The 14081-nt window shown below is 41.6% G+C and overlaps 1 protein-coding gene across 3 annotated transcripts in view; it reads right to left on the minus strand.

Annotated features, from left to right (window-relative positions):
- Window positions 1–7070: 7070 nt before the first annotated feature.
- RBCX1 (Chaperonin-like RbcX protein) overlaps window positions 7071–14081 on the minus strand; it is a 47731-nt gene continuing 40720 nt past the window's right edge. The window contains exons 6-7 of one of the 3 annotated variants that reach the window (XM_086523954.1): window positions 7471–7644; window positions 7071–7391 (exon numbers count right to left, since the gene is read on the minus strand). In XM_086523954.1, coding sequence (XP_086380080.1) covers window positions 7579–7644 — 66 coding nt within the window. In that variant the 3' untranslated portion in view covers window positions 7071–7391; window positions 7471–7578. Of the gene's footprint in view, window positions 7392–7470; window positions 7645–14081 lie in introns of those variants that run through there. The other 2 variants (XM_086523953.1, XM_086523955.1) reach the window with 2 other exon arrangements.

The raw sequence follows: 14081 nt of genomic DNA on the forward strand, positions 1-14081 counted from the left end.
AATAACTTGTGGCACAAAATTTGGGACATGATCACGTTTGCTAGATCATCCAAAATCTCCATAAGTTCCTATAGTTGATGATGTATAAAAGTAGTTCACGCTCTACAACTTGAGATTCAACACCGATTCCCATCATCATCCGAGCCAAATACCTCCGGTTTGTAGAAAAATTTGTTAGAAGCATGTTGAAAGCTTGCACAAAACAACAGTCTTCATGCAAGTAATTAAATAAACCAACTTGCAAACGTAATTAGCTAGATATGTTTCTTTTGAGCATCGCCACTACTAAATAGCAATGTCGTTGATTGTCTCTTGCATTTTCATGCATGGAAACTAGAGGAAAGTGGGCGAGATTATCAATTTGGTGCCACATGTCATATGCACTGAATTAGAAATGCTTGTAGTTGTCCAAATGCTTTTCTTGCTCGAGTTTTTGCTATTTCGCCTTCTATGTGAGCTTTTCAATCTCGTTGTTGAGCTTCTTTGACTTCTCATTGGAATCCACATTGATTTGTCAAATGTCCTTAACGTACTTCTCCTGTGCAAAGAAGAATACACAGCAAGGAGTTGCTTTCTTGCTCATATTTCTTCCAAGACCATTGAATGCAATCTCTTGGAATAGGTGAGTAGGCCTCCATGTGCATCACCTACAAAACACATATTTGTGACATTTCAAAATGGTGGGAGTGCATTGGTGAGAGGATTATCTAGGTAAATATGACCATCAACCCATAAATTGATGGCTTTTCACCCAATGTTGCATAGATAATCTTCCACATTGGGATTAGATATACTAACTCACAGGTTTGAATATTGTGGATCAAAATCATCACTGAATCAAAACTGTTTGTGATAATCTATAACGACAGCATAGTCAATGAAATTTTGAGTGACCTTGATCACACAAAGGGATCTTCTAATCTATTTCAAGGTGGATTTGACGATAAGGATAGCAATCACTACTACAAACATGCCAAGAACATGTGGAGGGAAGAAGCAAAAGGGAGCATAGTCATAGGAGGGTTGAGTGAATTTGTGGAGGGAAGAAAGGAAGGGAATGCTAACAATATACCTTTGGATTTGAACGGATGTTCATGGGTGTTTTAAATAAATAAAGCTAGAAAAACATACAATTGCACACAAGAATAGGTACTCCCATGGTTCTATGCTTGAGGTGGTATTGAAAGACCAGTTAGATAACCAATTCCTCATGTAAAACCTACTGTATTGAGGAGGCCAATTTGAGCTTCCACGGTTTGTGCCAAGCTTAGATTATATTTAGGTTCATGTATTGTGGAGAGCCCTCCTTTTATGCTAAGACTTTATTATAGGTTGGCAAGCTTAAGTGAGAGAGTGCTATAAAATCTAAGATTGATCCTTTATTAAAAAAATTAGACTTGGGATTTACTATATTTTCCATTTAAATGGGCCTACAAATTTAAAATCACACTCAAAGATGTAAATACTAAGGCTAGGTTGGTTGCCAAAGGTTGCAAACAAAAGCTGTGTATAGATTATGGGGATTTTTATCTAGTAGAAAAAGGACTACTTTAGGAAGAGTGCTTGCTTTGGCTATCAGAGAGGACAAGGAGTTGGTCCAAATGGATATTGATATATTGTTCTTACATGGTGATTTTGATGAGGACATTTACATGCAACATGGAGAGGATTTTTTTGAGAGTATACAAAGATAATATGATGTATAAGCTTAAGAGAAATATATATATTTTGAAGGAAGGACCAAGGAAATGCTATCATATTTCATGCCAAGATTATGCATATTGAAGTGAGGTATCACCTCATTCACAAGTTGCCTTTAGAAAAGTTTGTCCATTGTGGAGTGTTTATGGGCATTGGGTAGAGACCCAAAATCTAGACACAGTATTAATGTTCATAGCTTATTTGAATGCACAATGGCCCTTAAGGGGGGGTTGTTGGGTATAAAGGAACGTGGGTGCCCTTTCACTAGCCAATAAATTCACTAATCCACTCATGGTTCACTATTTCAAAAAGACTCAATAAGGTTGTAGCTAGTCTTTTTTTTAAATAATCTCTAATATGCTCTTCTCTTGCTCTATTGCATCTACAATCTTTGATATTGTTACACTTGTCTGCAAATAAGAGACTCTCTGCCTTTTGTGGAATGCTACACTTTCCAATCTTGTTTCATTAGCCTCCATACCTCAATGGACAATGCTAACATGTAGCTTCCTAACTCTTTCCAAAAGGCTAAAAGCTCGAACATTTGCAAAGGATATTAGCTAAGACTACTGGCTAAGATTGTGTTGCTTGGGATTTAATCCCAATCTATGTAAACAAGTATCATTTTGCTCTAGGCAAGAATGCTCTTTTTGACCAATTAACTAAACACTTGATTGTCATCGTGTGGTTGTAAACATAATATCCACATCAAAGCCCTGCCGAGAGTGATTTCATTTGCACTCTCTAACAATAAAAAAAAGTTGACCTCTTTGACTTGATGCAATAATCACAAAATTAATGGCATCCAAACACATTCTTTCTAATTTCATTTGGTTGAACAAAAAATGTTCCTCATGATACAACTTAGTTCTCAAAAGTGAAGGTCAAATGTGTTTTTGTATATGTCAAGAAGAACACTATAAAAACAATTTCCAACTTGAGTTCAATGCATAAAGGGAAATCATGAGCTCTTCCTATTCCCTACACCATATCACTGAAGACTTGGAGGAGTTAAGGGACTAAACGTTACTCGTTTGTACCTAGGATTTGTACCATTGCATCCTATTGGAGTATTCTAGAAATCCATGAAATGAGAACATGAGGCATGTAAGCATGCTTGTTGATGCATTGGCCTCGGGAAGACCAATGATGTTACGAGGGAGTCTAATGTTTGTTCTCACTCTTTCCAATCATCTTCCCAAAATGGGTTATGATGGACCAGCTAGGCATAGGCATGGTCACCTTCCAATGCTTCGTGCTTAAGCAAGGGCTATGGTCTTGGTTACATGCTGATGACTTAGCCTACACACTCCAATCAACATAGTATTCTACCACATGGATTTGATTGGATAGGATGTATGTTATGCATGATGTTGGTTTCTTACCTAGTATGATTGTAGAATGCCAACATGTTATCTCCAACCACTTTTTGATGGTGTTTCAAATGTGGATATGTTTAAAACATTCTTGAAAAAGGCTCCTCTAAAGTTCAATATCCTGTTACTAAAGCACTCCATGCTCAACGGCTATATATTTCAGATAATTGACAACTTAGTTGTTGTAATGCTCTCTTTTGATCTTCAGGCCTAGGAATTATATGTTTCCACTATTCAAAGGATGGCATGGGGATATGATGTTCTAATGGATACGTGTGCCATCAATAACAAATTGTACTAAAGGCCAAAACCTATGCATTGCAAATTACACCACAATCTGGATTTTGGGCCCGTGCATCAAATGTTATGCTTACCATTAGTGCAAATTCAATCACTCATGTCATTGATGAATGATGGTGGCATTGAACCCATATCCCTTACTTGTCCAATGAAGCATGGTTGTCCTCTCATCCCTTTATTTTTTTGCTATTGCTACCACCCCATACTAACCCTTCACTCTCATTTGGTAATTCATGATGGAATTGCAAGACTTCCCCTTACTTTTGGGACAATAACTTGTAGGCAAATCATTAAGGATGAGTCTCTTATGTTCTTGAATGCAGACAAATCAAATATGGACAAAGAAATGCAAGCATGGTCTCTATATGCACTTGTGTTTGGCCAGTGCATAAAAATGTGTAAATCTTCATTTATTTAACTATTTAGAGAAGCATTTACATGCCTTTTGTTTTGTAAGGGCATATAGTGCACAAACATGTTGTGTTTATTCATGTTGACTATCAAGTGGGTGTGAAAGTTAGTGCCAATCCGTTGTTGTCATGAACCTCCAGCAAGATTATGGATAAGTGTTCCCAAAGAGTTGGTCTAACGGTAGGCTTTTGGTTTCTCAACCTACCCCCTTTGGGTCACCTCTAGAGGGACATCTTGTACTCACTTGGTGTTCACGTTGCTAGGGCTCTTGCCCTTGGACACTCGAGTGCATCCTCCTCCTAGGCTGGGTCACCGGAGGAGGAGGTTTCTAGCTAGTTGCTACGAGTTCTCTCTGTCATTCCCAACATGTGGTGCATCAATTAGGTGGCCATGGTGATGCCTACATGTGGCTCTTGCCTCGTGGTACTCGGCCCTTGCTCGACCATGTTTCATGGCTAATTTTTGGAAGGGATAAGCACCTCCCCCTATAAACCCTGTGGTGCGTCGAAAAAAAAAGATTATGGATAAGTATGCTAATTAGAAATCATAGCATGGATTTTCATGAGCGTCTAAACAATCATGCTACCTATGCTTCGATTTCGAAGCCTATGCTGCCTTGTGATTCTAAAGCAATTTTTCAAATCACTCAACTAAATTTGCTTTGGAAGAAAAATAACCTCAGGCTAGGGATGATTTGGGTCTCACTTGGTCTCATGGCAACATGCATCCACCCCTAAAAGAAATGGGGTATCAATGTTGGATTCATGGACACATACGATAGCCAGGCATTGGGAGTCTTACTGTGTTGTTTCCATGTGGCCATGGATTTCTTAGTGTGTTGATTCCATGTGGCCATGGATTTCTATTGGTAAGTATTTTACGTGCCAAACAAGTCTCCCGTATGGCAAGACTCTAATAGAGGTACGTACCTTGGTGGTATAATGTAAATGTAAATCACCCATTCAAGTGTAGGAAGTCATCTTTGTCCACATGCTTGGTGCTTTCATGGAAATAGCTATTGGCCTTGTTGATTGAAAGCCACTCTCTTAAAGAATGGCAAAACAAACTATCTACAATCTGAGATACTTGACAATTCAAGAGTTATTATGTTGTGTTACCACAATGCAACCAAGTTATATTTTCGTGAACTACAAAACCGATATCATATCCCTCCCTCATGGGATAACATACAGCAATTTCATTGTTTCCTTTCTTTTCTCATGTGCTTCCTACATTGGTAATTGATCACCCTTGGTAAGATTTGAAAGTCAACAACAAAAAGCCCATAATCAACAATTCTCTGATTTATCTTTAGCATTTTCTTGTTGGACGAGTCATGACCGGATGACAAGGCTTGGCTGGTCAAATGATATGCTACTTGGTGAATGGATTGTTTCAAGGTTGGCATACACAACTTCTTTACAAGGCAAAGGCGTTTGTTTGGGCAACTATGGAGGGAGGGGTAGTCATGGCAACAAATATGTGCCATTGTTATCTTTCCTCTAGCATTTGGTTCTTTTGCCCCACAAATAGAGACAACAATAGACATTGCTTAATTGCATATCCTCGTGCCAACAAGATATGGATGTTTGTTTCCTTCCCCTAATTTCATGTTGCTAAGAAGATATGGATGTTTGTTTCCTTCCTCTAGTTTCGTGTTGCTAGTGACTCTACGTCTCCTTGTGATTAGCTCTAACATGCCATCCCAAGCATTTTTTGCTACTTTTGGATATGGTATGCTTTGTTAATGGGTTTTGGCATAACTGGACCACCAAGAGGGCCTTCATTTTCAATGGTGCCTGTGATATTACAAAACATATTTCCCCATGGCATTTGACTTTGAAATATATCTTCAATTACCACTCCTAGGGATCATTTATGGGGCAAACACACGAGCCTCAAAGGATGAATCACATTAATCGCTCAATTTTCTAGCATGGTTGCTTTGCCATCTACACTATGGCCTTTTTATGTTAACGTCGTCTGACCTTTGTGCATAGTTGTTTACTCGATCGGTGGCTTCCCCATTTACATTTCTTTTTCATTATCAATATGGTTACGAGAGAGAGAGAGAGAGAGAGAGAGAGAGAGAGAGAGATCATACATCTACATAGGTCAAAGGCCTGATTGTCCAACTCCCACTACCTCAGTTTGACATTTTTCATCTTTGATGAAATGGTAGATATAATTATTTTGCAAGGTGTGACCAGTTGTACTTTCCCAGTCTCAGTTGCACAAACCTAGTCCATTTAACAAGGGAGGAGGAATGCGCAAAGAAAGAGCAATTGGCATTGAAGCCTAGCGTGAGTGTTCAAGTGGATGTGTATACACCCAGGCTCACTTCCGATTGGCATACAAGTTATTCGTGGGAAAAGAAAACAAAATAAAAAGGTCAAGCACATGCTAATTACGACCTGTCAAATCCTCTGAGTGCCAGTTTTACTTTATTTCTAAGCATAACCATGATCAACTTCAAAAGGTAGAGGAAATTAAAAAGAGGACATTGGTACTTTTGGTTGCACAAACTTAATCCATTTATCTAGGGGATTAAGGCCACAAGAGGCTCCCTTTGGAGCTAATGTGCACAAATTTTTCCATATTAGCAAGAATGATAGCTAGATAAATGACTACTACATGAGATGGGCAGATCCATGTGCAGTCCTAAGTGCAGAAAACGCTGAAAAGATCAAGATTTTCTCATTGGGAGTAATCATGCCCACAATCCAAAAGGAGAAGGGCCGCAATACACCCCGTGCAAACAAATATTTTGTTGACGACTTAGCATAACCTCCCCACCATTGGGGCCTGTGTGCTCTCCAAAGGGGGCCTCAAATGTCCTTAATCTTTGTCCCTTTACTAAGCAAGACATAGCAGCGACCCTCTATGACAAAAAGTCAAGCATGTTCGCATGGAGGTCATGGTGCAGACTCCTTGTGTTCATGTGGACGTGACGAAGACAAAGGCTTGATAAAAACAAAACGAAACAAAAAAATAAGGTTTAAGCATATGCTCATTAGTTTTTGGATGTTGCAGGAAAGAATGTGTTTTAGTATATATAGATTGTTAGATGTGCTTAACCTGCGAGTGTCACATGTGAATTCATTCTATTAGAAACGCCCCAACCTTTAATAGAAACGCCCCAACCTTCGGACTCAGAGCATGGACATCTTGGGTAAGACTATGTTATTAAAGAGTATTACTCTTCCTCTCACCCTAAAAACCGGCAAAAGCAATGCATTGATGCAGCTTTCAGCTTATCACCTTTGGTAGCCTCACTCAAAATCTCCACAATGCTTGTTTGTGCACAATGCATACATGAAGTTGCTCTTGTACTGTGATTGCAAAGACACAGCAAGATTTTGCAAATTCAAAAGGGACAAATGGAATGGCACTAGATTTAAGACTAAGGAATGTAATACTTTGGTGCCTTAGCCCTCTATAAATAAGGAGTCCTTGCACTCTTACAAGAGCTCGAGAATAAGAATTACAGTTATTTCCTACATTAGATGCATTCCCTCACTCCTTATGTTTATAGTCATGATTCCATTACCCCCCTTGAAGACCTGAAACAAATTTTCGTTGAGGGAATCTGGACAACCCTGCCTGTAGCATAAATCACACCTTCATTGAAACAGTTATACCTTCTTCCTTTCCCATGAACAAAGCTCTTCCATATTCTTACCTGTTTAAATGCTAAGAGACGTCACTGCATTACCTGTACTTTTGGATGAATGGCCATTTGGAATCAAGCAGCTGGAACCTTTATATGACCTTTGTGGCTATCAATCATCTATTCCATGCTGCTTGTTTCTCTTAGAAACTCACGCATCAGATTGGTGTTTGCTTCTGTCCCATACTGAAAGAAAAGTAACTCTCTCTCTCTCTCTCTCTCTCTCTCTCTCTCTCTCTGTGCAGCCCTTCCCGCCCCTCCTGCAGCCACGCTTCCTCTCGCCCTGCAGCCCACCCCTCGTGCTCTCACCCCCTCCCGCCCCCCTCCCCCTGCAGCCACGCTCCCCCACCCTCGTTTCGTTTCGCTAAGGCAGAGGGCATAATTTTTTTCCAGTAAATTTTCAGTGTGTTCAAATTTTGCAAATATTGCAAATTTCTGCAGAAATTCAGAATTCAGAATTTCAGCCAGCTGTCCAGAGAATTCAGAATTTCAGCCGTTTTCAGAAATTCAGAAGGGTAGAGATTTCAGATTTTCAGATTTGCAGTAAAATTGGCAGAGAATGTAGCTGGGTGACGCATAAGCATATGTATGCGTGATGTGGGAGCGCAGTACGAATGTATACATAATGTGTATCTGCATAGTACGATCTCCCCCCACCCTTTTCTCCTCTCTGCCTCTCCCTCCCCCACCGTGCTTCTCAAACATGAAGAAGCTTGCCAACAAGGACGACCCCCTAGAGCAGGCCCTTCAAAAATGCAAAGAAGAAATGGGCGAGGTCATTCACAAAATTAATCACGAACTCCTAGGCACAACAAAGGTGCTCGAAGAGCCCGTGTCGACCCAGGAAAGCAAGATAACCGCACTTGAAAGTCGTGTGACTCCGGAGATTGCGTTATTTAAGGAGCTCGCAAAGGTGCTAGCTTCAACCCTCAGTAATTGAGCAACTCCACCAGATTAAAGAGCAAGTGTGGGCCATCAAAGAGAGGGAGGAACAACACAAAGAAATGACAAGTTCTTGGGTGGATGTTATCACAAAGACCCAACAGAAAGTGGACGAGGCCGAAAAATGGATCGAGGTTAAGAAAGGGAAAGGCAAAGAAACAACGTCCACACCTAGACACTAGAAGAGGAGCAAAGAAGACGTATGTGTGCCTTACATGTGAGAATTTTTGGCCTTAAGGACAAAGACAATGTGGAGGAGGAAGTAAAAGAACTTATGACTATGATGGGGGTTAATTGGCCAACACATACAAGAGCTTGGAGAGTGGGCAATAAGAAAAATGGTAGCAATGGGGAAACCTCGAAAGAAAGGGCACTTATCCTTCGTTTCCCCTCCATGGAAGCAAAGGACTTTCTGAAGAGGAGACCGACTCTAAAGAAGACGGGCATCTTCCTTCGAGATGAACTCACCCTCTCGCAAATTGCCCATAAGCAGGAGGTAATGCCAGATATTAGAGCGGCAAGGGAAAAGGGAAAGATGCTTTTTATCGAGACGAAAGAGTGATAAATTGGAGCGACGCTCCGCATGATGGTGCGAGACCAATGGGACCACACTCAAAGTTGCTACCTGGAACTGTAATGGGTCCCTACGTCTTGATGTGGGTGCCAATAAGAGCATGGATAACTGCTAATAGCTCTCTCTCATCAATCTGTGCAACCCCTTCAAGGCATGAACATTTTGCTCTCATAAGCTATACATGGCCCTCCTGCATTAAGACCGCTCCCAAACTGCGACCATAGACATCACAGTAAAGTTCAAATGGTTTTTGCAAGTCTTGTAACACCAACACTGGACCAGGAGTCAACTTTTCTTTGAGAGTCTTGAAGGCTGCAATCTCAGATAGTCCCCAAGAAAAAGGAACCCCTTTTTGTGTCAAAACATGCAAAGGAGAAGCAATCTCGGCAAATTTTCGAATGAACCGCCGATAATAAGAGCACAAACCCAAAAAGCTTCGAACTCCGTGTACATTCTTCAGATCTGGCCAATCTCGAATGGTATCAATCTTGGTCCAGTCCATTTTTATACCCTCTACACAGATAATGTGTCCCAAAAAGTGTATCACTGGTAAAAGAAACTTGCTCTCTTTCACATTAACCACCAGTCGATGTTGCCACAATGCCTTAAAAACCTGTAACAGATGGTGTTTGTGCTTTGTCTCACTCTTGGAGAATGCCATGATGCTATTGAAAAAGGTGTCGGCAAATGACCTATACTCTCGAAAAATCATGTCCATCATCCTATTGAACGTTGCAAGAGCATTTGTGAGACCAAAAGGCATCACCAAAAACTCGTACAATCCAAAGGACGTGATGAACGCGGTCTTGTATACATATCCAAGAGAGATACCAATTTGATGATAGCCACTTTTTAGGTCGATTCTACTGAAACATGTAGAACCCTGTAGCCTGTCCAGTATATCATCAATCCTGGGTATTGGAAACCTGTTCTTGATGGTGATTTTGTTGAGAGCCTTATAGCCAATGCACATTCTCCAAGGTCGATCTTTCTTTAAGAATAACAACACTGGCGAACAAGAAGGTGATGTCCTGGGATGAATGAGACCCTTCTCTAGAAGCTCTTTCACTTGGTTCATAATTTCCTCATTTTGGGCTCTGCTAACTCGGTAGTTTGGTTGCCTATTCAAATGTTTTGAGATACCTTTTTACCAGTTGTGCTACACATTTAAAAAAAGAAAACAAGGAAGAACCCTCTACGATGCTCACTAGGCAACGCAAGCAGAAAAGCGAAGTTCTAGGAGAAACTCGGGGGACAACAATTAGTGGGGACGTGAGGCGCGTAGACAGAGAAGTATACGAGGCACACACAAAGAGAGAATGCAGCTAAAAGAAGAGAGTATAAAGATTTTATTTTTTTATGATGGCCTGCTGACAGTGGTCAACGAGTTGAGCATGGCGAGATGGTTAGTGCATGTGACATCTCCATGTCCCTCAGCACTCGGGTTCAAGTCTGGCTGCAGATTTGCTTCCTGCATCTGCTACTAGGAGAAGAAAGAGCCGAATCTTCATAGAACGAAGATTCCACGTAATAAGATTGAGAACCTGTCATTATGGAGAAATATCCTCTTTTCGGAGGAAAAGAGATTTAATGGTATTGAGTTAGAATCCATTTAGAGGCTTATGGGACATGCCAAGGAAGGTTTTGGTATGCATGCCAGCTCATTGACCTATCCTATAGACAATTCAATGTCCGCCTCTACAGTGTACGAGTCTTCCAAGGAAAAATAGAATCACGAAGAAGAAATTCATAGGGCCCAAATTGATAGAAGAGCAACATGCTAAGTACTTCAAAAAGGGTAAGTGTTATGGTTGTGGTGAACAGGGGCACGTCTTCGCTGTCACGTGCACATGGCTCTGTATACCACGTGGACATGCTTCATTGACTTCCAGAGTCAGTTTTCCCCTTCTACCTAGATAGGAGTGTCTAGAATCTTAGGTAGATTAGTACCGGCAATTTTGTAAGCCTATTCGCAGGATCTGCATGTCCAGACGACCATTAGATTAGATTTTCCAGTTTTAAAACCCCCTTGCATAAATGGTTTGTACACTCGTTTTGACAGATGTTATTACACTAAGGTGGGCATCTGGCATGACATGCATATAGTTTTAGGTTAGAGGAATCCAACCAACGATTCCCCACGTAGATCGGATTCTCGGGTGGGTAGATGTGCGACAGTTTGACTCGAAACTTACCCCCGGTCAAATCATTATAAATTAAATCATTTAATGATTTATTTGTTGGGTTTTGTGGACAGCCCTACCTAAGCCTAAAAGGAGTTCATAAGTCTCAAACTTTGTCTATATAGGGAGCAAGAGATCTGGCGCTCTCACTTCAGTTCAACAAGCACTAGGAGTTGCAGTTCAGCCCCAGCATTTTTCTAGTTCCCGGATCAGCCTGGCGTTTTTGCAGAGATTTGCTAACATTTTCAGATTTCAGCCCATTGCCACCTATCCAAGCAGATTAGCCCTAGCGTTTTCAGCTTTCAGCCCTTCCCTCGTCGGATCGGCTTGGATCTACGATCGCTAGCCATTCTTGTTGCGGTCCGGTACTTCAGTAGCCCATCGAGCCTTCCTCGGCCATTCCCTCGCTAGCATCGAGTGCTCCATTGCTGCCCATCATCATCATCGTCAAGATGTGTGTTTTCAACCCTTCATTCCTCTCACATTGGGAGCGATCTACCCCTTGGTGGGCATCTGCAATCCCACATTGAGAAGGATCCAAAGGTGCATCAAATCAGCCCCAGAGGTGCCTCGTCTTGCGGAGTTACCGAGGCGACATTCACCATTCAAGTCAAAAGAGGCTGCACTTGAGGTATTGCATGTGTGTACATTCCATTTTCACAATCTAAATCAAATACCACATTGGCAACAGTGTGGGGGCCCTTGAGAGGGTTGGTTGACCCCATCGGGTCTCTCTCTCTCTCTCTCTCTCTCTCTCTCTCTCTCTCTCTCTCTCCACATCTCTACCGCTCTCTCTCATTCCCTCTCTTTAGGAAAAGGTAAAAGGAACCATCATTCAAGCTAAAAGGAATCACTAACGCAAGGAAAGGAAGTAAAGGATTTGTGGAAGTGTAAAATCTAGATCATTCACCATCTCAATTCCGCTGCATCTGACATTGGTATCAGAGCTTTGAAGATTTTGCACTAGTCCAAAAAGTTTCTTTTCTCTCTTGTTTTTGGTTGTGTTGGCAGCCTCTTCAGTGTATACTCCTCCCTCTCTTGGTACTGCAAGCCTGCCATTGCACGTAGGACCGTGTGCCTTGAGCATCAGAAAATAGCAACCAATTGTATATCAGGTGTTCCATGCTGGGTGCGCCGACGCGGGGATAGATAGCCTCCTGAAGATTAGTCTGCAACCTTCCTTGAACCAAGAGCGGAAATCCTTGCATGGTCAGACTCGTAGCAGCATAGAGACCTCCACCAATCAAGAAGGCGAGCAAGTTCCACCTTTATATCCTCCCATGAGTCCTCCCCCTACTCCTCCCTCTTTGCCACCAAATCCCATGGACGCTATGATGTGTATGATGATGGAGATGATGATGCAGCAAGACAAACCTCGACGACAAGAGCGTGTGGAAGTGGAGGATGTATGTCGATCAGAGCATGCGGAAGCAACAAAGCGGGAGAAACGTCGATTGGCAGCCGAAGCCGAGGCTAGTAGGTTGGAAAGGGCAGCCATGCGTCATCTTTTCACATCTCTGGCGATTTGATCCGATACCCCACCTTCATAGCGGAACTATGAGAAGCTTGCCAAGACCATAGCGGAGGCGACCAATGCTACACGTACAACCAATGAACCAATTCCCGAGAAGATTACATTCGATAAATATGACGGTAAGATGGATGCTATTGTCATTTACTCTTGGTTGCATCAATTTATATCCTATTTTGCAATTGTTAAAAAGTCTGATAATAACAAAGTTCTCTTGGCTTCCATGCATCTCACGGGTGATGCCATCAAGTGGAAGTATGAGTGGATGGAGAAGGAGGAGGAGCCCACAAGGATGCCTATTCCGAGTCTCTCCTCATTCCCCCTCTCGAGCTTTAGCTCGGAGGAGTTTTGAGGAGGATCTAAAGACTCGCTTCTTGCCTCCACAGTACCTGAAGCGATTAAAGGAGGATTTTTGGGCTTTGTCTCAACACCGTAAACTTGTGAAGTCGTATGCTAACCGTGTGTCTTAGTTAGGTGTACAATTGAGGAAATCCGATGAGGAAATGTTGGAGGCCTTTCTCTTTGGATTGGACCACTCGATCAAGTTTGATGTGGAAGCCGGTGATCCGAAGACATTGCAAGAAACGATATTTTTGGCTCAACTCCAAGAGATGAAGCACAACAAGGATAAGGTCAAGACAACCTCAGGTAATGGTAACTCTTCCTCTCATAACTCCTCTAAGGACAAGGACAAGAATTCTAATGGAAATGGTAACAATAAAAAGAACTCTTTCAGTTCTTCTCATTCTAAATCTCCATCTACATCTCACTTTAAGGGTGATAACTCTAAGGATAAGGGTAAAGGAAAATCTAATAAATCTCAACTCACACCTGATGAAAAGATTGCTCAAGGAGTTTTAGGTAATCAATTCAATGAAGAAGAATAGGCATTGTATGCAAAGGAACGTAGGTGTTTTCATTGTCACATAGTCGGTCGCATGAAAAAGGACTGCCCTAAGACAAAATCTAACACTGAATCCACTATTGCGTTGACTTCTAACTCTAGCCTTCAAGTGAATGCTATGAGTGTAGCAGAGCAAGAAGCTAAGCAAGAGGGGACTTTCAAAGACGATGAACTCATAAAATGTTGTGGACATGTTAATGGTCAAAGGGTCATTGTGTTGTTTGATTCTGGAAGTTCACAAGATGTCATTAGTCAATCTCTTGTGAAACGTGTACGTCTTCAGACTTCTCCTATCCCCACCCTCCCGGTGCAGGAGTTCTCTTAAGGTATGGATGCTTCGATCTTTCAAGAATGTGATGATGTCACATTAATCGTTCAACAAACCCAATTCACTCGTCGTTATACAGTCTCTAAACTTGCAGCATGTGATATCAATCTGGGCATTAAATGGTTTCGCAGGTTCAAGCCTATTATCGATTGGGAGAAGCT

Source organism: Adiantum capillus-veneris, chromosome 11 (assembly GCF_014529385.1).
Source record: "Adiantum capillus-veneris isolate H3 chromosome 11, ASM1452938v2, whole genome shotgun sequence".
In the NCBI taxonomy this organism is placed as follows: Eukaryota; Viridiplantae; Streptophyta; class Polypodiopsida; order Polypodiales; family Pteridaceae; genus Adiantum; species Adiantum capillus-veneris.